The sequence below is a fragment of the Sorex araneus genome, chromosome 4, assembly GCF_027595985.1.
Source record: "Sorex araneus isolate mSorAra2 chromosome 4, mSorAra2.pri, whole genome shotgun sequence".
In the NCBI taxonomy this organism is placed as follows: domain Eukaryota; kingdom Metazoa; phylum Chordata; class Mammalia; order Eulipotyphla; family Soricidae; genus Sorex; species Sorex araneus.
The window spans coordinates 72,310,573-72,335,333 of record NC_073305.1 but is presented as its reverse complement, the minus strand read 5'-3'; the positions used below and the strand labels follow the sequence as shown (position 1 = coordinate 72,335,333).

Below are 24,761 nucleotides of genomic sequence, written 5' to 3'. Positions count from 1 at the left end.
GGGGGGCGGGGCGCTCCCTCAGGATCTGTCAGCTCACACACTCTGACCAGAGTGGCCCCCGTATCTGAAGGTCGTCCTGCAGGGTCGCAGTCCCACCATCAGACTGGCTGCCTGGGCAAGTTCCCGACCATGTGCCAACTCCCAGTATTCAATTGTTGGATTCTCTCCTCCCAGCGCCCCGCCCCCATCTTAGTTTTGCAATATAGGGATTCACATGTGCGAGACATGTGCTCTACCACTAAGCTATATGTTCTGGCTCTGGAGTAAGTATTTTTAAATGCTGGGGCCAGAGCTCAGTGGACGGAACACATGCTTAGTATGGGGAAGGCCTGGGTTCAATCCTTGGCATGAGATGGTCCCCCGGAGCACAGAACCAGGGTATCCCCTGCGTACTTGGATGTGACCCACAAATAAAGTATATTAAATAAAAACTAAAATAAATCAAAGGAAAATTAAATGATATGGACTTAATAAAAACAAATCAATCTTGGGCTACCAACTTTGACCTCTGAACCCAAGGATGAGTCCCCGGGGATGGATGTCAAGAACAGAACTCTGGAGACGTGTGTGTGTGTGTGTGTGCGTGCGCGTGTGCATGTTTCCTGTTCTTAAGGCTGTGTTCCCCACACGGGCCTTCATCATCAGAAGAGGTGTAAGTGTCAGTCTAGTATTGCCCAGCTCCATGGAAGGAGCATGCAGGAGTTAAATTATTTCGTTTATTTCCCTCTGGTGTTACTTGTTGGGCCAGAGAGAAAGCTCAGTGGACTAGAGTACTTTTGTCACATTCAGGAGGCCCAGGTCTGAGCCCTGACACCACCTGGTCCCCGAGCACTGCTGGGAATGCTCCCCGAGCTCTGAGCGGGGGGTGGGAGGGGGGGCAGAGTGTCACCAGGTGTGTCTGCTTCAAAAAAAAAAAAAGAGTTCCTGTTATTTGTTGTTGATCTGAAATTGAGCTTTACTTGAGGGGTCTGTTAAGTCCACATCATTTAATCCAGCAGCCCAGGGAGAGGCTGTTTGGGCCTGGGGCCGGGGTGGGTCCATTTTGGGGTTCTAGAAATTCTGACTCCGTGACTTGGGCCCTCCCTCTTTGTGTGCACAGTCCACGGGGAAAGGGTGTGAGTTGTCCCACGCCCATACCCTGGTGCTATGCTCACTGTCCACTAACTGCATCTAGCCCTTTGTCGGGTAGGTGTGTAGCTGGGCCCCCAAGCTTGGAAGGGGGGCTGCTGGGCGGGGGGAGACGGATCTCCCGTCTGACAAGGTCCCTCGCCTGGGACCTCGCAGCTGTGGGTGGCCAGCACAGTGTGGACGGCCCGGTGACTGCAGAAAGGAGGGCCAGCGTTCCTCTCCCGCCCAGAGCCTGCTTCCAGGTGCCTTGGTCAGCAGGTCCCTGGAAACACATCCACCCCCACCCCCTGTCTGGAGGTGCAGCTGGGGGGCCCTCAGGGAGAGCCACTCCCTGTTCCACACTGCAGGCTCCTTCCCAGTGTCCAGAGGCCTGATGTTCCCCTGTCTTTTTTTTTTTCGGGGTGGAGGGCACATACTGGGGGGTGCTCAGGGGTTACTCTGGTCTCTGAGCTCAGGAGTCACTCCTGCAGGCTCAGGGGCCCAGGTGTGGTGCCAGGCCTTGGTGTCGGCCGCAATGACGGGTGCGCTAGTGGCTGTATAGCTCTGCCACTCTCTCCTGCCCTTTTTGAGTCCCTGGTTTTTTCTGCTGGAGAAGGGGGCTGTGCGCCTGTCAGGCAGGGCTGTGCCAGCAGGAGGGAGCGGCTGTGAATGCAATAGACATTCCTCAGGGGCACGGACGCAGGCCGGCGTGTGATGGGAGGGTTTGCGCATCTCAGTTCAGCACCCACAGCGAGGCGCCTCTGAGCCAGTGTCCCTGGGGTGGTGGGTCCCGGCAGAGCGGCCCCTGGCGTGGGCCTGTCCCACTGCTCGGCCAGCAGCCGGAGCAGGGTTTCCCCAGCACATCCTCAGTGGCTCACGTCCCCGTCATGGTCTCCCTTGTCCCGCCTGGCACTGCTGCTCTGCTCCCTCGTGCCTCTCGGAAGGGGCGCCTGCCGTGGGCACTGACACGCGGGTCACTGCGTCCACACCTCTGTCCAGCATGTGGATGTTTCTAGCTCCCATCTTGGGGTCCAGGCCTCGGCCTGTTCTCCCTACCCTGTGGCTTCCAGGCCTGGGGTCAAACAGGGCACACCTGGGTCTGGTTCCTGACTTCTGGTCTTGCGAGCCCCTGCCCAGTGCTGGCCCCTCAGTAGAGGTATGCGATGTCTCTCTGTAATGTCCAACAGGCTGCAGTGTCCTTGGCGACCATTACCCCGTCAAAAGAAAACAAACCACACTTGGATGGCTTCCAAACCCAGGCACCAGGAAGAAAGTGTGCCCGAGGCAGCTGGTTTAGAAGTAGGGAAGGGCTGGAAAGTCCTCCCGGGAGAGAAGAGACGCGAGTCAGAGCCGGCTCAGCCTGCCCTCCTGCCTGTGCCTTCAGAGGTCCAGGCTCCCCGCGCAGATCACCTGGGGGTATGCTGCACCCGCACCCTGGGGTGGCTATGAGGGCTGAGTGAACTTTCGGAGCCCATGGCATGTGGCTCTGTGGTGGTTTGGGATTTCACTGTCTCCTGGGTCCGTGTGGCAGTCCGGACCCCGGTCCTCCCTCGGCTGTGTTGGACTCCTGGCTGGACCCCTAGGAACACCCATACCCACTCTGGTCTGTGCTGGTGGACAGTGGTCTGGAAAGTGTCTCTAGGTTTTTCTTTTCTTGGCTTTTTGGGTCACACCTGATGATTGATACTCAGGAATTACTCCTGGAGGTGCTCGGGGGCCATATGGGATGCCGGGGACCAAACCCTGGTTGGCCGTGTCCAAGGCAAATGCCCTCCCCACTGTACCATTGCTCTGGGCCCTGGAAGGGGTCTCTTGTTACCTTCTACAACTGCTTTGAGGTGACTGTTTCCGGGCAGTTTCTGAGGAAAGCCTTGTATGCTGACTCTTATACTGACACGCCCCTGCCCCGCCCCTGGGGCTGAAGACCCCTCCTCCCCCCTCCTCCCCCTCCTCCCCCCTCCTCCCCTCTTCTCCCTCCCCCCTCCTCTCCCCTCCTCCTGCCTTCCCCTCTTCCCCCCCCCCCCCCCCCCGACTCAGCACAAGGGGCTGGCCAGGGCCCCTACCCCTGCAGGAAGGCGGGTTGGCTGGGTAGAACCTGCAGATCATAGTGAGGTGGCTCGTCAACCTCAGAAGCTTTTTGGTGCCTCTCAGGTTATGGAGCAGAAAGACAGTGCACAGGGTGGGGAACATATCTGTAAGTCAAATTAGTATCCAGCATATATAAAGAACTCATATGGTGCACCAACAAAAAGTTAAATGCCCCCCAAATGTGCAAGGCCTTAGAGATGTCTGTCCTAAGAAGATTGCATAATCTCTGAAAATTATGAAAACATCCCTGCTATCAATACGTTTTAAATACAAAACTGACTACCACATTGTTACTTATGTGTAACGAGAAGTCCGTTTTCAAAATAGATAAAATTCAGCCCTTAGGTACCATGATATGTATGACATGATATGTGATGTGTGTGACATGATATGTATGACATGATACATGATATGTATGACAATTAAAAAATTTTTTTAAGTCATTTGGGATTCTTTGCAAAACCTTGGGCTGGGGCTGGGGGCCCACAAAAGAACCAGGGTTGTCTGTGGCACCCTGAAGCCAAAGCTGGGATGTGTCTGGGAGACAGTATTCGGACAGAGGTGCCCATCTTCAGCCCACTGCCCACTCTACAGATCACTGGGAGCCCTCGGGAAAGCTGCCTTTCATCAAACAAACAGAAAGTGCCTCCCAATTACACGGTGAGGTGAGGCTGCTCATGCCCAAATTTAATTCCCATCACTGCATGATCCCTTGAGCCCCTGAGCACTGTGTTGGTAGAAGTTCCAAACACCATGGACTTGGCTGAAAAAGAAACAAAGACACAAAAAACCCACAGAACATGGGGCCTGGGGACAGTACAGTGGGGAAAGTGTTTTTCTTGTACATGACTAACCCGGGTTTGACCCCCCGGAACCCCCATATGGTCTTCTGAGCCCACATGGGGTGATTCCTGAGCATAGAGCCAGGAGTAACCTCTGAGCATAACTGAGTGCAGCCCCAAACAACAAAACTGAAACAAAATCAAGCAGGGAGGGAGGCTGGTCCCAGGGCAGGGCCCCTTCCTAGCATGTACAAATCCCTGGCTCCAGTCCCCAGCACTGGACTCGCCCCCCTCCCCCTCCATCTAGCATCACCTGCTGTAGCCCCACTGACCCCATGCACCGTAAGGAGTGAGGAACAGTGATGTGAAGTGGGCCTGCCTCCTCCCTGGGCCTCTGGGTGGGCCTTGGAGCCTGTGGGATATGTTGTGTCACCCCCCACTTCGTGTTTTCTTTCTGAGCTGGGACCAGGCTTCCCAAGGGGTCACAGAGGCTGTTTGCATAGTGCTGGGCAAAGGGCGTGTTTTCCTTCGGAGAGAACCAGACAGTGGTTCCAGACAGGGCTGTGACTGAGGGCAAGGCCAGCAGCAAGCTACTTGGCTTTTTCCTGTGAACTTCAGCCTGTCCCTGTTGTCCTCACCGCTGAGGAGACCTAGGGTCCTGCAGGAAGCCACAGGCAGGTGGTGGCCTGGGGTCAGATAGATCCAGGGTTGCTGAACCCGCTGCCCACGGATTGATTGTTAGGCAGGGCAGAACATGTGGCAAACTATGCTTTGCTGCAGCCGTCAGACAGATCGTGGCCTCACCAGCACCCAGACCTTAAAAGGTACCTTAAAAGGTAGCACCCGGAACCCAGCATGCCAGGCCGAAACAGCCCTTCTAGGGTGCTGTGGGCTTGTGGATTTGCCTCGAGACATCTGCCCGGGTGTGTGCGCCAGACGCCCTGACCCACTCGACCGCTGGGTCCAACCCCTGCAGCCCCTCCCACTCAGTTCCTGGCCACAAGCGGGGGCTGCAGGGGGCATTTGGAACAGGTGTTTCACTGTGCCCGGCTATTAGGAGCTGATGGTTGATTCTAGATGGAACTAATTTGAAAAATACACCAAGATGCTGTGGCTAAGATAAGCTTCATAGTTGTTGCCCGCTGTGGCCCTCTCAGGGCACCTTTCCTGTGGGCACAGAGTGTTCCCCGCCTGCCTCCCTTTGCGGCTGTGGGTGTTTGGAGCCTGAGGCGCAGACCAGGCTGGAAGGAGAAGGTGCTCACTTCCCTTCCCGGAAGTGCATTTGGGGCTCTGGTTGGAACCGTGCTGTTTGACAGGAGTAAAGCTGGGCTGACCCAGCAACCCCGCTCCCCCCAGTCTCCTTCCTCGAAATTGGGGGTCCAAGAGGGAATCCTCCCCGCCCTCCCCCTTCACCCCTAGATCCTCCTCCACAAACCCATGATGTTTCCTTCTCTCCTCCCTGTGCTTTAGGTTGCAAGATGGGAACAGAGAACGCGCAAGCTGAGCAGAGCCTTTGGGTCTGCCCACCTGGCCTGCTACGCCCTGGGCAGCACCATTCTGCTGCTGAACGTGCTGCGCTCGCACTGGTAGGTGTGCTCGGTGGGCCTGCTGAGCGCAGCCCTGTGGGTGGGGCGCGCCACGGCGAGTGCGGCCTCCGCTTCCCTCTTGGGGCCTTCCCCTCCGGCAGAAGAGGCGGCAGCGGTTGGCTGGGGATGGGGTCTGCAGCCCACCGCAACCTCGGGGCTTAAAGTTGCTCCAGGAGGCTGCTGTCTTTCCCGTGGTATCTTGGGGGGACCCCTCGGACTCTAGTGGGGTGGGGTCAGGGTGGCCAGGAGAGAGGAGAGGGACCGAGTGTGGCCACTCCAGCCTGCCCTGGACCTCGTTCAGCCTCATGGGTTCTGGAGCCCTTCAGGGCAGCAGGCTGGGTCCAGGCCGAATGTGGCCCTTTGGGTGCTTCGAGGAGCAGGAACCACCACGTGGACTCCTGGTTGGGGCAGTGGGGAGGGCCTTTGCCTTGTATGCAGCTGACCCCGATTGGATTCCCACACCCCACGTGGCTCCCTGAGCACCGCCAAGAGTGAGCCCTGAGTGCATGGCCAGGAGTAAGTCCTGAGCATCGCTGGGTGTGGCCCCCAGACAGACAACCAGAAACAAACAAGAAGCCCCAGTGCTCCCCCACTGCCTCCCCTTCCCCCCCAGCCACCATTGCTGGGGACTGAGTGGCCCGGCCCATCATTCATGTCCCTGGCCTTGTCCAGGCTCTGCATTGTCTTGGCGTGGGCCCCGGGCCTCTGTCGAGAGGCCTGGCCAGCCTCCCCTCCCTGCAGCCAGGCCCTTTGCTCTCCATCCTGCTGGCTCCTGTGGGGCAGTGCCCTGCTGAGGCTGGCCTGCACTGGCCTTGAGGTTCCCCCCCATCACAGGGCCTTTGGGCTGCCCCCACTGCGTGGTGGGAGGCAACCTGCTTCTCCACCAGCCCTCTGGGGCCTCCCTGGTCCAGCATGCTCCCAGGGCCGGGATGGGCTGGCACGTCACAATCAGCTGCTCACTGGGACAGGAGTCCCCAGGAAGTGGAGAGGGTGGGTTCACCTCCCACTGAGCCAGGGCCGGGCACAACCCAAGCACTGCCTTGGGCCTAGTGCCACTGCCCACTTGTCCCGGGAAGGTCCCTCACAGCCAAGTGGTAGCCGGCTGTAGCAGCCGCTCTGGGCTCTGATGGGGGCAGGTGTGTGAGCCATGGGGCCCTGAGCGGCAGATCCCTGTCTGGTCCCGCTGTTTCTGCCCCGGGCGCCTGGCCCACGCTGCGTTGCGGTCCATCCCCCGTCCCTGTCCCCGTCCCCGTCCACCCCCCCCTACATAGACCTTCCTGCTCGCTTGCCTGCTGGTCTTGAGTGGGGCCTGGCTCCTTCCCACCTCCTCCCTCCCCCTCTGCACCCCTCATTGCTCTGCCCCCTGAGACTGCATTAAGGTTTCTCAGCTATCCCTCCTCACAGGAGTGGCCACCCCACCCCTCTGCTGGCCTCTTCCCGTCCTTCTCCAGGCTTGCCTCATGCCCCCCAGCAGCCCCCACTGTAGCCTCTACTCTGAGACCTTGCAGTGAGGGGCCAGCCTAGCACTCAGAATCCACTGGCCCAGAAAAGCGGGGAGGGGCATAAGGGCTTCAGAGCTGGGAGTGAAAGAAGGAGTCAAACTGGCATTTGTGTCTTCCTGTGCCAGCCTTGCATCGTCTCCCAGACCCACTTCCAAGGAGGAGTCTTTGGCTGGGGGTGCCCAATGCAGGGGAAGTGACAGTGCATGGCCCTGGGGACCGGAACCCTTCTCCCTCCCAAAGCAGGGCGAGGGCAGACTTTCTGGACCTTTGTGTCTGTTCACAGTTATGAAACCCCTCGCTGGTGTTGGTCTCTGGGCACGGTTTGGGCGTCTGTGCAAACTAGCCGTCCTCCCTGTGTGGCACTGTTGCCTCGTGGTTGTAAACAGCTGTCTGGGGTCTGGACCAGCTCCTGCTTGAGTTCCCTGTTTCCTCCCCGGGGAGTCTGCCCACAGCTCTGCAGACACTGGGCCCCTTCACAGTGAGGGACTGAGGGAGTGAGGGAATGAGTGAATGAGTGATCAAGGGAGAGAATGACGTAGGTGGGAAGCAAATGAATGAGTAAGGGGATGGGTGAATGAGTAAGAGAATGGATGAATGAGAATGAATGAGGGAGGGAGGGAATGAGTGAGGGAACAAATTGATGGAGGGGAGTGTATGAGGGAGGAGAGAATGAGTGAGAAAAGGAGTAAATGAGTAGGCTGGTGGATAAGAGAAAATGAGTGAGTGAGGGGGCGAATGAATGAATGAGGGAGACAGTGAGGGAGGGAATCAGTAAGAGAATGGGTGAATAAAGGAATAATGAATGGGGGGGGGGGAGTGAATGAATGAATGAGTGAGGGGAATGAGGAATGAGTGGATGAATGGGCCTTACCTCCACGGCCCCTTTTTCTTGACCACTGCAGAAATTTTTTTTTCTTTTTTGGGATCACACCTAGCGATGCATAGAGGTTACTCCTGACTCATACACTTAGAGGTGCTTGGGGGACCATATGGGATGCTGGGAATCAAACCCGGGTCGGCCGTGTGCAAGGCAAATGCCCTACCCGCTGTGCTATTGCTCCAGCCCCTGCAGGAACTTTTTTTTTTTTGCTTTTTGGGTCACTCCTGGCACTGCACAGAGGTCATTCCTGGCTCTGAACTCAGGAATTACTCCTGACTGTGCTCAGGGGACCATATGGGATGCTGGAAATCGAACCCAGGTCGGCTGTGTGCAAGGCAAACGCCCTACCCGCTGTGCTATCGCTCCAGCTCCATGAACTTTTTATGTTTGTTTTTGGGTCACACCTGGCCATGCTGAGGGCTTGCTTCTGGCTCTGCTCAGGGATCACTTTTGGCGCTGCTTGAGGGGGTACTACGCTGTGTACAAGGCAAGTGCCCTATCTGCTATATTACTTCTCTGCCCAAGAAATCAGATTTTTACAGGATGGAAAATTTGGTGCTTTCCAGGAGGGGAGTCCGAGAAGGGGTCTGGCTCCCATTTGTAAAAGAATTTTTTTTGTTTCTTTTTCAGTCACACCTGGCGATGCACATGGGTTACTCCTGGCTTTGCACTCAGAAATTACTCCTGGCGGTGCTCAGGGGACCATATGGAATGCTGGGAATCTAACCTGGGCCAGCCACGTGTAAGGCAAATGCCCTACCCGCTGTGCTATCGCTCTAGCCCCTATAAAAGAATTTTTGTTTTTTGTTTTTTTATTTCATTGGGCTTTGGGTCACACCTGGCGATGCTCAGGGGTTACTCCTGGCTCTGCACTCAGGAATTACTCCTGGTGGTGCTGGAGGAAAATGTGGGATGCTGGGGTAGAACCCAGGTTGGCTTTGTGCAAGGTAGACATCCTCCCCACTGTACTATTTGCTCTGGCCCCCCAAAAGAGTAAGTTCTTGAGGGTAGGATATAGCGTGGTGATCACAGGGGACAGGCTGTGTTCTTGAAACATTAAGGGTGTCTGGGAGAGTGATCGTATTCATTCTCATTACACACACAAGTGGCAAAAACTAAAAGGCACTTGGAACAAATTTCAGAAAAGAAATTTACTTCTTTAGTTGTGTTTGTTGGCAGTGCTCGGGGCCCGTATGGGGCGGCCACATGCAAGGCCAGCACTGTACCTGCTGCAGCCACGCTGGACCTGGCTTGGCTTCTGAGACTGACACTCCATCATGAAGATGCCATCCTTTGGTGATCCATGCTTCCCTCCACAGACTTTGCAGTTCTTGCCTTTTGGCTATTACAAATAATACTGCTATCATCGTAGCTGCACATTTGAGCACCTACTTTTAAAAGAAATCTTTAAAAAAATATGTTGTACTAGAAGTAACAGGGTTATCATAGTTCAAATGTTTGCAGTGTAAAAGTTCCTGCACGGCCCCTCACCCCCTCCCCAAACTGCCAGACTTCCCCCACATAGCTTGGCAGACGCAGTTCTGCGGTTCAAGTCCAAGGGTTTGTTTTCCTTGGATGCTGCCCATTTCCTACAGACCACACAGAGAGAAATTGTCGGTGTTTGCCCTTCTCCCTCACACTCACCTAGTGTACCCCCTCTCATAGAACTCCATCTACACAGGCAGGAAAGGCGGGATTCTTTCCTTCCCTCTGTCTCTCTCTCCCCCACTGTCTCTCCCTCTGTCTCTCCCCCTCTCTCATCCCTCTCTTTCTCCCCCCCTCCCTCTCCCTGTCTACCCTGTCTCTCTCCCTCTCCCCCCTCCCCTGTTCTCATCCCTCTCTCTCCCTCTTCCTGCTCCTCTGCCCCCTCCTCCCCTCCCCTGTACCTGGCCATGCTCAGAGCCTGGCTCTGTGTGCCAGAGTGCCCCCGGGTAGTGCTCCGGACCCCATATGTGGTGCCATATTCACGCCAAGATGAGTGGTTTTTTGGTGGGATGTGGCCACTGCGGTCACATGCAAGGCAAGTGCTTTAACCCCCTGTCCCACTGTGCCATCTCCCCAACCCCTATTATATTAAAACTTCAGGTTTTTTTGGTTTGTCCTTGGCCTCACTTGGCTGTGCTCAGGGTTTGCCCCTGGCAGGCTTGGGCCCGTGTGTGGGAGCGAACTAGGGTGGGCCAAGTGCAAGCAAGCACCTTGCCTCACGGTGCGGTCTCTTCGGCCTGATGGGGCAGCTCTCGCCCTGCGCCCCGGGCCTGGGCTTATCTGTGTGGGGGCAGCTGCCCCTCCTCTGTGGACAGGCTCCCTGTGCTCTCGGCCAGGTAGGGTCAGTGGCTGTGGGCGGGGCCAGCCGTGTGAGGGTGGGGCTGTGCTGGGAGCACAGGTCTCAGTGGTGGGGGACTGGGGGTACCTGTGACTGGATTTGGCCGAGCTCCGACGCCAGGTGCCAGCGGGAGGCGAGGGCTGCGGAGCTGGTGTGCGGGCACCATGTGCTTCTGGCCCGGAGGTCTGTGGGGGTTCTGCCACGCTCACTTTTTTTTTTTTAATTTAATTAATTTTTTTTTTTTTTGTATCACTGTGGGATAGAGCATTACAAAGCTGCTTGTGATTGGGTTCAGTCAGACAGTGTTTCAACACCCATCCGTTCGCCAGTGACATTTCCCAGCACGTGTCCCCAGTTTCCCTCCCACCCCTCTAAATCCTCCCCACACCAGCCTGCCTCTATGGCGGGCACCTCTCCCTCTCGCTCTCTCTGTTTCTGTGTCTGTCTGTCTGTCTGTCTGTCTGTCTGTCTCTCTCTCTCTCTCTCTCTCTCTCTCTCTCTCTCTCTCTCTCATCTTAGGCCTTATGGTTTGTAGGACAGATGTTGAAAGGTTACCATGTATCTCCTTTTACCTGCTTTCAGCACTCAGTTCTTGTCCAGAGTGAGGGTGAGTCAGAAGGAGTGAGACAGATATAGAAGGACTGCATTCATTTGTGGGATTTAAAAAAAGGTATGAGACTGTCATCCAAGGCCATGGAAAATGGGCCCGGAGGACTGGTCAGTGGTTGGGAATTACTGCATGTGGAGGGGGGGGTGGTTTAGAGGAGCGTCCAGTATGACAAGAGTAATTGGACGTGACCGCGCTGGACAGGCTCACTTCTCACCAGTGGCCCCGGCTCCGCCTTGATGGCTGTCTGGGTGCCTGGCCCGTGCAGAAGCTCAAGGGGCACACAGGTCGCATGCTGGTGGGTAGAAGCACGGGTGCCTCCCCTGCCCTCCCTCTGTCCCCCGCCCCCTCACCTCTGAGCCAAGAGCCAAGAGTGCCCCCCAGGCTGCTCCTTCCCAGGGGCGATTCCTCCTCATGCCACAGACTTAGCGCCCTGTCCCTGAGTGAGTGTGTGACCCCATGGTGGCTGGGACGGGCCAGTGTTGTGGCAGCCCCTTGGGTTTCAGAACATTCTCACCCCCAACAAAAAGTGCGAGGTAGTTGCCTCAGCCCCACAGCCGCTTCCACCCTCCCTGGAGACTGAGTCTGTTTCTGTCTGCCAGGGCGGGCTCTGGTGTCTGCAGCTCAGTGGTGATGTGGCGGGGAGCGAGGGCTGAGCCGTGGGCCCCGGGCGGGAGGCGCAGGTATAGCTGACCCTCCGGCCCACAGCCCCCACGGCCGACCCAGCTGTGGTGCAGTGGTCTGGGCCCTGGGTGTACGTATGCCTCCGACCATCAGCTCTGGTGGCAGTGGGGGCCCCAGACCGTCACCTAGTGATGGGCTGCCAGGCCAGCATACTTATGTGGACACCCGCCGCCACCCTTTACCTCTGCTTCCCCACGTGGCTGCCCTCAGCGTCAGCAGGGTCTGTGGAGGGAATAGGGCGCCGGGGCTGGTGGCAGCACCCAGCTGCAGCATGAGGGGGGACCCCTTCACCTGTGAGGCCCTGCGTCCTCACCGAGACCGCACACGTGTGGCTCCTGTGACTCTGCCAGTCATTGCCCCCACCCTGTACCCAACTGGAACTGCCCCTGGTGGGGGTGAGGACTGGCCTGGGGTGTGAAGGGGTGGCCCTGCCAGCTCACCCTGGTCACTGTGAACAGAATCCCGGTCTCACCCACACAGTGGCCGGCTGGGGTTTTGCTGTGATGGAGGAGTCAGACACGGCACCCCCGCGGTGTTCCTTGGAGCAGGAAGAGCAGCAGTGGGGGGGAGCGGAGCCCATGCCCCTGTGTGCCCCAGGATGGCCTAGCAATGCTGAGGCTGGGTCAGCTGCACCTGGAGTCGAGCTGGCCTGGGGGGCGCCACCTCTCCCCCAGGCTCTGGGATGTCAGGGGAGGAGAGTGTGTTGACGAGAAGTCACATTGGTGACCGAAAGCCCAATCTTCCATTTCAAAAATAGCAGCTGACATAAATGAATGAGTCTTCGCCTCAGCCCTGGCAGACGCTTTCCAGAGGAAATTGCCTCCTCATCTGGCTGCCTCCCCCAGCCTGTCGCTTCTTCCCCCGGAATGGACTGTGCTTTCCTGGTCTAATGGAGGTGCTGGGGCCACACAGTCCCCTCTGGGCCATTCCTGGAACCTGAAGAAAGCAGGTGCCGGCATGTTCCTCCCCTGTCCAGGGTCCACAGCCAGGGAGGGACGCAGCCACGGAGGCAGGGGTGAGGCAGCCCCCGCCCAGGGCCAGCTGTGCCCCACCAGAACTGCTAGGCTGGCCCTCCACTCCCTGTGCCTGCACTTCTGTCCCTCAAGGATGCTGATGAGCCCCCGGCATGCAGAGACCCTGTCCTCTGCCCCCCAGAGCCTGAAGCCAGGACCCAAAGTAGACCCCCGCCCCTGGCTCTCCAGAGCCCCACGTCTGACTCACACCGATGTTCTGGTCTCCTGGTGGTGAACACCCCCACCCACATGCAGCCCCCTGTTCTCACCTCTTCCCCACTGTGCTTCTGTCCTGGCTCAGGTGGGCCCTGCCACTCCCCTTTATGGACTATTCTGTCTCCCCTGATGCCTTCTGGCAGGTCTCACCTTAAGCCCTCTGGACGCCCCACCCCACCCCCCGCCGCCTCACTGCCTGGACCTCGGCCCTCGTCTTCCCTGGAGACACTTCTCGGTCCTTCCTGTGGTTCACAGCTCCCCAAGCCAGCATGTCCCTGTAGTGGACAGCTCCCAGCTGTGCTCACTGCCCAGGTTGCCTAGTCACAGCCAATGCAGCAGCTCTGGGGGCGACCAGGAGGGTCACTTACCATCCAGAGGTGGACACGAGGCCCAGGGCACCTGGGTCTGTGGGAGCCCCATGCTGCTCTAAGCCCCCTGCTCTTTCCTTGGGAGGGTTGTCGGGGACCCTCAGAGAAGCTGAGGCTTATAGAGCTTCTGGGTTGGGGGTGGGGCGCCCGGCAGGCCTCGTCACTCCAGCTGTGGGGCCCAAGGGTCAGTCTAGCCGAGCCCCCGCGCACGTAGAGGCCTGATACTGCGCTGTGGTTCTGGGTGCCCATCCCTCGCCCAGAAGCAGGGCTTCCGGGCCCGCAGGGCGACGCCCTGGCTGGGTGTCTGGTGAGAGCAGGAAGCCCCAGCCTTGCTGCCTGGCCCCAGGGAGGGGGGGTGCACTGAGGACGCTGCTGAGTGAAGCCCTCCCACCAGGCTGGTGTGCAGGAGGAGCTTTGGGAGAGGAGAGTCCCAGGAGGGGGTCACCCAGCAGGTGTCAGCAGCCCAGCACCCCGGGGTGAGGGGGAACAGGATGGATTTGCAAGGAAGGATGGCAAATAGGTACCTCCAGTTGCCGATGGGCAGGCCTGCAGGTGGAGGAAGAACTGTGGAGGTAGGGAGCTGCCTGCTGGGGTGCCAGGAAGAGTAGGCAGCCACCCCTGGGGCCAGAGAGCAGCTGTCAGGGGCTGATGTTCCATCATGGCTCTCTGGGCTACCTGCCCCCGGGCCCCCACACATCCCACCTGTCAGCAGGAAACAGGTGTTACCCCAGGCTTTGCCCCCTCCCCTGCACGGCCCTCAGCATACCCCCGGGCAGCCCCCTGGTATTAGTGCCCCTTATGCTCAACCCAGTGCCTTTGTCCAGGCCCTCAGTGGGTCGGCTGCAGAGGAAGGGTGGGGAGGGGGCTCTGGGCAGCCCTGGGAAATGCTCGCCCTGGCGGTGGGGGGGGGGAGCATGGAGCATGTGCCAGGCTTTGGGGTACTGAGCCACTGGTGGCAGGGGTGTGGAGGCCACAGTGTGAGGCCTGTGTATCTGCCGAGTCCCCTGTTTTCTTTGTAGTCCTGGTGGCACACAGTGTGCAGATGCTCAGCCTTGGAGCTGGATCCTGCCTCACAAGCAGTTTCTTTTTGATTGTTTCTCAAGTTTTTTTTTGGGGGGGAGGGGTGTAGGGCGGGGTGGGGGAGGGCTTACTCCTGGCTCTGTGCTCAGAGGTCACTCCTCACAGTGCTCAGGGGACCATGTATGGTGCAAGGGATGGAACTGGGGCTGCTGTGTGCAGGGCAAGTGTCCTTCACGCTGTACTGTTGCTCCATTCCTCACACAAGTTTTAAGTGCTCTTTGTGGAAGTCATTTTTTTCCCCAGTTTTTTAAAAAAAAATTTATTTTCATAATATTGTTTACAATAATTGATTACATTCAGTATTTCAACACCAATCCCACCACAATTACACCTCCCCACCATTATTATTACTTTGAATTGCTTGTTATGAATAGTATGAGATGTATATAAGGGTCTATCTCACAGTGATACAACTGTCACTGTCACTGTCACTGTCATCCTGTTGATTTGCTCGAGCGGGCACCAGTTAGATCTCCATTGTGAGATTTGTTGTTACTGTTTTTGGCATATTGAATACACCACGGTTAGCTTGCCAGGCTTTGCCTTGTGGGCGGGATACTCTCGGTAGCTTGCTGGGCTCTCCGAGAGGGGCGGAGGAACCGAACCCAGGTTGGCTGCATGCAAGGCAAATGCTCTACCCGCTGTACTGTTGCTCCAGCCCAGTGATACAACAAAAAAGTAAAAAACAAACCAAAATAAAACAAAAACAGTATGCTTTTGAGGTCACACGCTCCTGGAATTCTAAAATTTTAAATAATTGGGGTCCGGAGACATCTTTGCAGCAAAGTGCTCCGAGATTCATTTGTGAAGTCTCTGGATCATGGCCGTTAATGGCACCCGGAGACAGTCCAGGGTGACCACTGGGACCCCAGTGGGGCTGGGAGCCCCTTCTTGGCTCCTTGAGGCCTGGCGTTTTCCATCACTGGTCCCACGTCCCGGAATGAGCCTGTGAAGATGGGCTGTGAGGGTGGCGGAGATGGGGCTCTGGAGGTTTGTGGCCAGCGGGGTTCATTTGGAGCAGGTGGAGGGACAATGCCTGGTCTGTTTTGAGGCGCCTGGTGTAATCAGGGAAGGCCACTTCTAAATCTTCACTTATATGTCAGACTGTCTGGGAAATTGAGAATAGCCACTGACCCTGGCCACCCTTCTTCGATCCCTTTTCTCGGGGTCAGGCGACAGGATGTGCTCCCCAGTGCTCCTCCCCTACATCACCTCCTGGGCTGGCTCTGTTGAGGGCGTCACCCTGCCCAGTGACATGTCCATCTGTCTGTCTGCCCACAGCTTTACCCAGGTCATGCTGAGCCAGCCCCGGCTGGAGAGCCTGGACGGCCCCGTCACCTACCTGCTGGGCCTTGTGCTCCTGGGAGTGGGCAGCGTGTTTGTGCTGTCCAGCTTCTGGGCCCTGGGCTTCACCGGGACCTTCCTAGGTAAGACCCTGGGGCTGCACCCCTACTGGGCTGTCGTGGCAGGTGGGACCCTCCAGCCCTTCACTCCTTCACAACACAGGATAGGTTGGGGCGAGGTGGGGTGTGAGACACTCCTCAGCATTTCCCCATCTCCCACCTGTGGTTCTAGAACTTTCCAGCTGGGAGCCTGAGCTGGCCTGGCTGGGCGTCCTCATGCCATGGATCCTGTCTAGCAGCTCAGAAGCCTCAGAAGGAAGCTGGGGGCTGAGAGGGGCACAGGGACCAGGTGGCCTCGGACAGGAGAGAAAGAGCAGCCATTGCCTGCAGAGGAAGCCCCGCCCTCTCTCCTTGTGTACCCGGAGACAACCCAGGGGTCATGCCCACAGCAGAGGGGTGGGGGCTCCTGGGGACCTAGGAAGAGACGCATCAGGAGCCCCTGGGGAGTGGGCAGTGGGTGTGAAGGGTTGGGCCCCATGCAGGAAGGGGGCTGGGGAGGGGTGGGCCTGGGGCAGGGGTGCACAACCCGCTACGTGGTGGGTGGGGTGCAGCGCAGGGGCAGGAGGGTCTGTTCCTGTGATGGGGTGGCACCCAAGAACCCAACCACCATGGTCCTCCCCTGAGCCAAGAAAGGCCAAGGCCATCCCACGCTGCCCATTTCTGGATTGCGAGGCATGGAGCTGCTTCCCTACCGTGACCCAGCCCCTAGGCTTCTGGGCCGGTGCCCGCCTCCTGGGAGCCGGCCTTACTGGCGAGCCTCCCTCCCACAGCTCTGGGCGGGGCCCTCTCCCTGCACACCTGTGGGCTCCTTAGAGAGTGCTCACTGCGGTCTGAGGAAAACACGGGCTGGAGTCCTCCAAGGCGGGGGCAGCGTGCAGAGGGGAGGGAGGAGCAGCAGGTGGTGGCTCGTCGAGCACTGACCTCGCAAGCCTCGAGTTTGATCCCTGGCACTATGAAAAAATTAAAAAGCAGGCGTGCGTGGGGTGTGTGCCCACCCCTGGAAGCCCAGGGTGTCCCTGTTAGCACACGGTGGAACTGCCCTACCCTGCAGGCCTCCGAGGGGACAGCCCCAGTGGAGGTAGTGTGGCCCAGTGGCCCCCATCCGCTCCCCATCCCTGCCAACTACAGGTGATTACTTCGGGATCCTCAAGGATGCACGAGTGACCTCATTCCCGTTCAACGTCCTGGACAACCCCATGTACTGGGGCAGCACTGCCAACTACCTGGGCTGGGCCCTCATGTGAGTAGCCTGTGCCCGGAGTCCCCCCACCGCCCCTGCTGCTGGTGGGTGACCCGCCAGCCCCGCGTCGAAAGGACGCTCCCCCTTGGGCATTTCCTCTGGAAAAGGACTCCAGGTAGGTATTCTGGAACGAGCAGGATTTCCTCTGGGTCTGAGAGTGAGGCTGCGGGGTGCAGGGTCGGTGAGGTGCGGGGTCAGGGGTTGCCTGCCCAGTTGCCCGTGGTGGGAGCGTGGGCATGGTTCCCTCCACTGGAGGCTACAGAATGTGGGGTTCACGTCACTAAATTCTTGAGTTTTGGGGTCCATTTTTAAAAAACGGCCCTGGCTTTTGTCTTGGCCTGTGGAAAATGCTGGCCTGGCACACAGAGGGCCGGGCCTGGGCGGTGCTTTGCAGCCTGGGGCCCTTAGGGAGGGGCCCTGCCCCAGCAGCAGGCTGGGACAGGTGGGCTCTGGCTGCTCTTTGCCACCCTGGATGGGGCAGAGCAGCTGTGTGGGCGCCAGGGGTCACCACAGCCCTCCAGAGCCTGCCCCTTGGGTCCTGCGGAGCTTTTCCTGTGGAAGTCCAAAGACTTCAGAGCCACATGCTTAGGATCTGACACATGCTCCAAAGACCAGGAAGGTTCTAGAAGCTAAGGTGGGCTGTCAGCTCACTGCCATCTCCAGCCTCTCCCGAGAGCCAGCGGGAAGCCCCGTCCCCAGCGCACGTCCACAAGGCTGAACTGCCCTCCAGCCTGGCTCCTGGGACAGATGCATGCCCCCAGGCTGTCCATTGCACAGAGCTGCCCCCAGCCCCCAGCTCCCCAGCATGCTGTCCCCGAGGGCCCCCTCCAGGAGCACCCCGCCCAGCAGCATCTGGCTGCCCCGACCCGGGGTTGTCAGGCAGGGCGTCCGAGTGATGCGCTCTGGGCTTTCCCGAGCTGTAAGCTCCCTGCCTGGTGCTCACATCCAGGCCCTGGCACCTCCTGCAGCACTCAGCCTGGTGCTTCTGGGCCCTGTTTCTGCATTTGGAATGGGTGTTCACAGAGCTATGAGAGGTCACGCAGAGCTATGAGGGGTTACTTGGGGTTATGAGAGGTCACGCAGTGCTGTGAGGTGTCGCGTAGGTGGCTGTCAGAGCTCCTTCCTGGAGCCGATGCTGGGGCCTAGTTGTCCTGGCTTCCCAGGTAAGGGTCATTGGCTTAGGGGGGTACACTGTGACCCAGAGGCTGGCCTGGTTCCCCCGTGCAGGGCTCTTGCCTGCTGAGGCGCTGGCTTGTGGCGGGGCCTCTTCCTGAGGAGCTGTCTGGCCCTGATGTGCTCATCAGCCTGGCAGCTCAGAGGCTAGAGGGGCGTCACCTTTTTCTGGAGCTCCCCCACATAATCGGGGGTGGCAGCGGAGGGTCCGTGTGCCCTGATCCCCTTTGCCCAGTGGTCTCATGTGCCAGTCCCCTCTCCTTTCTTTTTCTGGCTGATGTGGACAGAGAAGCCCTGTGTCTGCCCCCTCAGAGCCCCGGGGTCCGGGGGGCTCTCGAAGAGGTGGAGGCAGGTCCGGGCTGGGGCTGGGGCAGTGCACGGGCCTGACTGCGACGCCCTGGGTTCTCGGCCACATTGCCCAAATAAAGGAGGGGTGGGAGGGAGAGGGGATGGAAGGAAAAGAAGGAAGGGGAGGGAAGAGGGAAGGGGGAGAGAAAGGAGGGAAGGGAAGAGGGAGGGAGGCAGGAGGCAATGCTGGGGCAGATGTGCCAGCAGGCCCTGCGGGCTTCCCTGGGTATTCAGCATGTAGAAGAGATCAGGTCAGCGGCGGGCCAGGCTGTACTTCCTGCCTCCAATCACCCTCCTGTGTGGAGCAGGACCCAGTTGGCCTCGGCTGAGTGACTCTGAGCCTCCAGTCGTGTCCCTCCCCTAACCCCCTCCCTGGGCACCACCTGCTGGGGCTGGTGACACGCAGCTGGGGAGGGACCGAGTCAGCCTGGACAAGCCGGTTTTGGGGGGTCACAGCACTTACTGCTGATCGTGTCTCCTCCCCAGGAACGCCAGCCCGTCCGGCCTGTTGCTGACCGTGGTCGTGGCCCTCATCTATGTGGTAGCCATCCTGTACGAGGAGTGAGTAGGGGGCCTCACTGACGGAGGCAGGCCCATGCCCACTGCTGTGACCCCACACCGGCCGGGTCTCCCCTTGCGGCCTGCTTGTTGACCAGGTGGCGAGGGCTAGGCTCGTGACTGGGCTGTGCCAGGTCGGGGGAAGCTGAGAACCGCCCCGTGGGAAGGGGGCCCACCCTGCCTCCTGGCCCCTCACCCGTGCCAGCTGACTCAGCCCGTCCTCAACCCCACAGACCCTTCACTGCCGAGATCTACCGGCAGAAAGCTGCCCAGTCGCACAAGCGGAGCTGACGCCGCGGTTTTGTCCGTCGGAGAGAAAACGGTGCCGGGCTTGCTCGGCGAGGCCCGGCCAGGGCTGCTCCAGTGCCTTGCTTCCCGCTGCCCCGGGGTCCCTGGACATGCGGCTCTGTGGCCGCCGAGCATCCCTGCATACCACACCCTGCTGCACAATAAAGGAACCCTGAATCCAGCACCCCTCTCCGTCTGGCCAGGGTGGGGCAGGGGACATGTGGGCGCCTGGCCCGACCCTGAGGTCAGCACCCCATCCATGCACAGGGACTGCCCACCTCAGCCCTGGCTCAGGCCAGGACCAGGACATGCCCTTGTGTCGCTCGGGACGGCCTAGGAAGTAGAGAGTAGACACACGGCTTGGGGGGCAGCACGGCAGGGGTGAGGCCTGGTGCCCATGCAGGCTCGGCTGGGCCACAGCATGGGAGGGCACCAGCCACGTGCCTCTCGGGCTCAACCTGGCACTAATACTCGCAGAAAACTGGGCTGGGACACTTGGTTGCTCCAAACCCCGTGTTTGGAGACAGGTGACTGGTGGGTGATCTGAGGGCGTTAGGAGGGTCCCCATGGCTGTGTCCTGCTGCCTGAGGTGGAAGTCGGCCTGCGCTGAAGGTGAGGGGGCGGGAGGGGAAAGGCAGCCTTGTGGGACATCTGTGCGACAGCCACAGCCCCGGGTCAGGGCCAGTGATGGTAGAAGCCGCTGGCTGCGAAGCGGGAGGCGTGTCTGGGCGGCACAGGAGTGAGGGGTGTATTAGTTAGAAGCTCTGAGGTGAGGGGCTGGGGCTGGCAGGTGGACCCGGTGGACTAGTGGGAAGGCTCTGCACAGAAGCCCGTCACTGGGACACTTTGCTCCCCTAGCCTGGCTTTCAAGAACTTTCCGTGTGGGACACCCAGACGTGCTCGGGGCTCACACCTAGCTCTGCCCAGAGGTCACTCCTGGAGGGTCCTGGGGGCCGTATGCATTGAAACCAGTTGCTTGTGTGCCAGGCCAGTGCCTTAACCCCTCAACTCCCTGGCCTGCTCTTTGCCACCAGTCCACAGCCAGGCTCTGGTGGACACTTGCCTCGGGGCCTGGCTCTCCGACTCCCAGGCCACCCCCACCAGCTGCTTACCTATTTGTTGTTGCTTTTTTTCCTTTTTGGGTCACACCTGGCGATGCACAGGGGTTACTCCTGGCTTGTGCATTCAGCAATCACTCCTGGCAGTGCTTGGGGGACCATATGGAATGCTGGGAATTGAACCCAGGTTGGCCATGTGCAAGGCAAACGCCCTATCCCCTGTGCTATTGCTCCAGCCCCTCCTGTTGCTTTTGAAGATCAAACTGGGGGCTCCCATATGCAGAGCAGGACATCCACTTTTCTGGTGGAGCATGATGGCTCTCTGTGCGGTCCCAGGAACGTGGCTGTTCTGTGCCCACACCCAGTACGATATAGTGGACACGGTTGATTTGGGACGCCTGGCAGCTGTGGGCTGGGGTCACGTGGCTACACAGGAACCCAGCTGTGTTCAGAATTGCCACCATCACCAGCCTACGTCAGGCCGAGGCGGGAGCTCTGATTGGAGGCTGGGTTCTGGCCACCCGGACTCCCCAGGAGAGCCCAGCTTAGGTTCTTGACCGCTCTCAGGCCTGCAGGTCTCTCCTCAGATGCCCACACATGGTGTCAGGTGACAGTACTGGGCATCAGCAAGGCCTCCCAAGCTCCTGCTTCAGAGCCTAACTGGCCATGGGTGAGTCCCCCATCGGGGCCACACAGCTGTGCCCAGTCCTGCACCCTCCTCAGCTGCTCCCTTCTGCAGGGACCCTTTGTGGGCATCAGCCTAGCCTGGGGGTGCGGCCAGGACGCGGCAAGGACAGCAGGCCTGCGAGCCCTCCCTTAGGGCAAGAGCAAGAGCCAGGCAGTGACCATGGGTGCAACTGTCAGAGCTCACATTGCTGTGGCCCGGAGCAGCCAGTCTGCGACAGGCTGAGAGGCAGGGCCCCGGGAGTGGGGAGGTCCCCGTCTGGGGGTGGGGGAGTGGGGGGTGAGGAGAGCCACCCAGGGATGGGGAGGACCAGGCCTTCAGTCCTGGCACTGCACCCTTGTTTCCCATCTGTGAAATGCAGAGTGATAGTCTGGACCTTGAGGCAGGCCTCAGAGCAGGCTTCTGACAGCAGGGGCTGATGGAGTGATCTGGAGAGCCAGCATCTGGGAGCGGGCACAGGCTGGCACCCAGGGCACTGTCCGGAGTCCCTCGCTCAGGTCTGAGGGCAGCACTGTAGGCAAGCAAGCTCAACCTGGACGGTCTGCCAGCCTCAGCAGCCTCTGCCCACTCGGGGTTACTGCTCAGCCAGCTCCCTACCACGGCAGTCACACTCAGACACAGGGACATGCGCGCGCACACCAGGCTGCCACTGCCCGCACCCGCGGCCCTCCCCGGCGCCTGAACCACCCGCCACGCCAGCGGCAATAGCTGGCCAGGGGAAACGCTGTCCTCGCCAGCCCCGGCTGACCAGCGTCTCAGAATGGGAGAGAGGCGCTGCCGCCTGCAGCAGAGTGCGGGGCAGCGCGGGGCGGGGGCCGCCAGATCCCTCCGCTGGCTGACCCCAACCTGGCTGCTCCGCCCCACGCAGCCCTGCATGCGGGCGCTCTGCTGCCCTCTGGCGGCCCGGGCCGGCGCCCGCATTAGTGTCCACCGGCCGGCGAGCAGCAGGGCCCGGAGCTGGGGGTCCCCGAAAGGTCGACGGTCTCAAAGCTTGGTAAGCTTGGTGAATAGCGCCCGGTAAGCACCTGCTGTCGTGCAGCCACAGGCTGTTCTCGGGAAACTGAAGCCCAGAGCTAGGGGCTCCTGGTGCCCGCGGGTTCTTTGAGCGGGGATTCCTCGCGCAAAGCCTGGGGGCATGGGGGCGAGAGCGGGGCCCGCGCGTCCTGCCAGCGGGGGAGGCGCGGGGCGCGGGGGGCGCGGCGCAGGCCGGGCGCGGGACGCGGGGGACGGGGCGGGGCGGGGCGGGGGGCGGGCGCGGGGCGGGGCGGGCCGCCGGCCGCGTATAAGAGCGCGGCGCGGGCAGCGGGTCGCCGCCACTGTCCCCGAGCCGAGCCCGCTGCTGTCCGCGCTCCCGCCGGCCCCGCGCCGCCCCGCCGCCGCCGCCCGATGAAACTGGCCGCGATGATCAAGAAGATGTGCCCGAGCGACGCGGAGCTGAGCGTCCCGGCCAAGAACTGCTACCGGATGGTCATTCTCGGCTCCTCCAAGGTGGGCAAGACGGCCATCGTGTCGCGCTTCCTCACCGGCCGCTTCGAGGACACCTACACGCCCACCATCGAGGACTTCCACCGCAAGTTCTACTCCATCCGCGGCGAGGTTTACCAGCTGGACATCCTGGACACGTCCGGCAACCACCCCTTCCCCGCCATGCGGCGCCTGTCCATCCTCACGGGTGAGCGCTGGGGGCGCGGCGGGCGCGGGCGGGCGCGGGCCGGGCCGGGCGGACTCCCCCCAGGTCCGTCTCCGGCCGCCACCTCACCCCTGCCCCTCTCCTCCCCCAGGGGACGTCTTCATCCTGGTGTTCAGCCTCGACAACCGCGACTCTTTCGAGGAGGTGCAGAGGCTCAAACAGCAGATCCTCGACACCAAGTCCTGCCTCAAGAACAAAACCAAGGAGAACGTGGACGTGCCCCTGGTCATCTGCGGCAACAAGGGCGACCGCGACTTCGACCGCGAGGTGGAGCCGCGCGAGATCGAGCGGCTGGTGGGCGCCGACCCGCAGCGCTGCGCCTACTTCGAGATCTCGGCCAAGAGGAACAGCAGCCTGGACCAGATGTTCCGCGCGCTCTTCGCCATGGCCAAGCTGCCGCGCGAGATGAGCCCCGACCTGCACCGCAAGGTGTCGGTGCAGCCCTGCGACGTGCTGCCCAGGAAGGCGCTGCGCACCAAGAAGCCGGCCGACGCCGTGGGCGTCGTGGCGCCCTTCGCGCGCAGGCCCAGCGTGCACAGCGACCTCCTGTACATCCGTGAGAAGGCCAGCGGCGGCGGCCAGGCCAAGGACAAGGAGCGCTGCGTTATCAGCTAGGGCCGCCCCGTGCGCCCCCCGGACAGACGTGGCGGCCCCGCCCCACCCCCAACGACGCGGACAGGTCCCAGTAGAGGGTGGGCATCTAGAATGGGGCGGGGTGGGAGCCGACCAGGTTCGAGATCCCCAAGACGGCCAGCAGCAGGGACAGGGCGAACTGGGCATTAACTAGTCTGCGACTTGGGTTGCCCTGACGACTGGCGACAGCTGACGCCCTGAGAACTAATGGGGTGTGGGTCCACTCATATTCAAGTGATTTGTTTACATGTGTATGTGAAGTTGCACAAGGGAAAACTAAACAGCAAACTTGCACTTTAATGGTAGTTCTGGTGTCATCACAGACATGAACAAAATCTTATCCAGGTGTTTCTATTATGTGTGTGTGTCAGTCTGTTATTGTTACTTTTTTATATATATAATAAAATAATTAAAAAAAAAAACGGGTTTCTTTTGCTTTTAGATGTGACCAGGGAGATGGGAGAGAAGGTAGTGACTTTCTGCTGCTCTGGGGTTGAATCACCTTCCCGGTTACTGGAAAACCACCTTGCCGCTGGAAACTGCTTCAGCTCTGAAGGAAAGGCTCCAGTTGACTGGGCTGAAGCTCTTTTATTTAGGAAAGGAATCCTAACTGCCAACATAACAATCAAGGAGTTTAGGGTGTTCCCTAGAGAAGCTTCTAGCCATTTACCCCTTGGCTCTTTGATCATTTTTGTCACAGGACAGTGCAGTGTCACAGTATCGTGCTTTTGTCATTATACTCAGGGTAGGCCCTGGGGAAATCAAACCTGGAACTCTCTATGGGGTTGAGGGTCACTGAAACCCTGATTTCAGAGAAGGACTCGGAGCCTTGGGAAATAGACCTGGGGCAAGCTGATGCAAGAGCCTAACATGCCAGGACTCCCAGCAGTTGGGGGTCACTCATCTTAACTCAGGCTCCAGCTCTAGACAAGCGACTGCAGCCAAGGTGTCACTCAAATTTTTCCCCTTGGAAGCCCGTGGGGAAAATACAGAGTGTCTCCTCTGCAGTGAATGCTGAGGGGATTAAGTGCCTAGCACCCAGTAATCCAGATACCTTGGTGGCTTCAAGGTCCCCAGCAATGAGATGTCCAACCTGGTGGGGGTGGGTGGGGGGAGCTGCCCCCTGCCTGGACCCGCGCACTGCCACAATGATGGCTGGTTCCTGCTTCCAGGGAGTCTTTTCATAGGGTTCAGCTGTGTATGCGGAGGGGAGAGATGAGAACCATGGTCCTCACCATTGATTCTGTCTCCTCTAACTGAACGATTTATTCTCAATTGTCCCCAAGAGACAGCCTGCTGAGTTTCTCAGTACAAAGACGAAGGTGTCTTGGTGCGGAACAGTTTATTCTCTGAAGATACCTGCCTGCCCCAGAGTGCAGGAAAGTCGTCGTCCCGCCTCCCTTCTTCCCCCCCCCCCTTCTCCTCTCCAAGAGTCCTGGTCAGTTCCAG

General features: G+C 59.5%; 2 protein-coding genes across 4 annotated transcripts in view; both read left to right on the top strand.

Annotated features, from left to right (window-relative positions):
* The window catches only part of PEMT (phosphatidylethanolamine N-methyltransferase), a 69,235-nt gene extending 48,043 nt beyond the window's left edge, over positions 1–21,192 (top strand). For both annotated transcript variants that reach the window (XM_004612822.2, XM_055134867.1), the window contains exons 3-7: positions 5,448–5,563; positions 15,518–15,663; positions 16,768–16,879; positions 18,887–18,961; positions 19,192–21,192. In XM_004612822.2, the coding sequence (XP_004612879.1) occupies positions 5,448–5,563; positions 15,518–15,663; positions 16,768–16,879; positions 18,887–18,961; positions 19,192–19,249 (507 nt within the window). In that variant the 3' untranslated portion in view covers positions 19,250–21,192. The remainder of the gene's footprint in view (positions 1–5,447; positions 5,564–15,517; positions 15,664–16,767; positions 16,880–18,886; positions 18,962–19,191) is intronic.
* Positions 21,193–21,898: 706 nt separating this feature from the next.
* Positions 21,899–24,677, top strand: RASD1 (ras related dexamethasone induced 1). 2 transcript variants are annotated; one of them, XM_055134866.1, is made up of 3 exons: positions 21,899–21,983; positions 22,293–22,661; positions 22,771–24,677. In XM_055134866.1, exons 2-3 carry the CDS (start codon positions 22,376–22,378, stop codon positions 23,292–23,294), a joined length of 810 nt encoding a protein of 269 aa, XP_054990841.1. In that variant the 5' UTR covers positions 21,899–21,983; positions 22,293–22,375; the 3' UTR covers positions 23,295–24,677. The 2 variants fall into 2 exon arrangements, with proteins under 2 accessions (XP_054990841.1, XP_004612878.1); XM_004612821.2 differs by having other exon boundaries at positions 21,899–22,006.
* The last annotated feature ends 84 nt before the right edge of the window (positions 24,678–24,761 follow it).

What these genes read in the sequence shown, in the direction of transcription:
- RASD1 (XM_055134866.1), top strand. Translation starts at nt 22,376, where the DNA reads ATGAAACTGGCCGCGATGATCAAGAAGATGTGCCCGAGCGACGCGGAG. An exon ending in GCGCCTGTCCATCCTCACGG is followed by an intron (nt 22,662 to 22,770) that starts GTGAGCGCTGGG and finishes CTCCTCCCCCAG; the next exon opens with GGGACGTCTTCATCCTGGTG.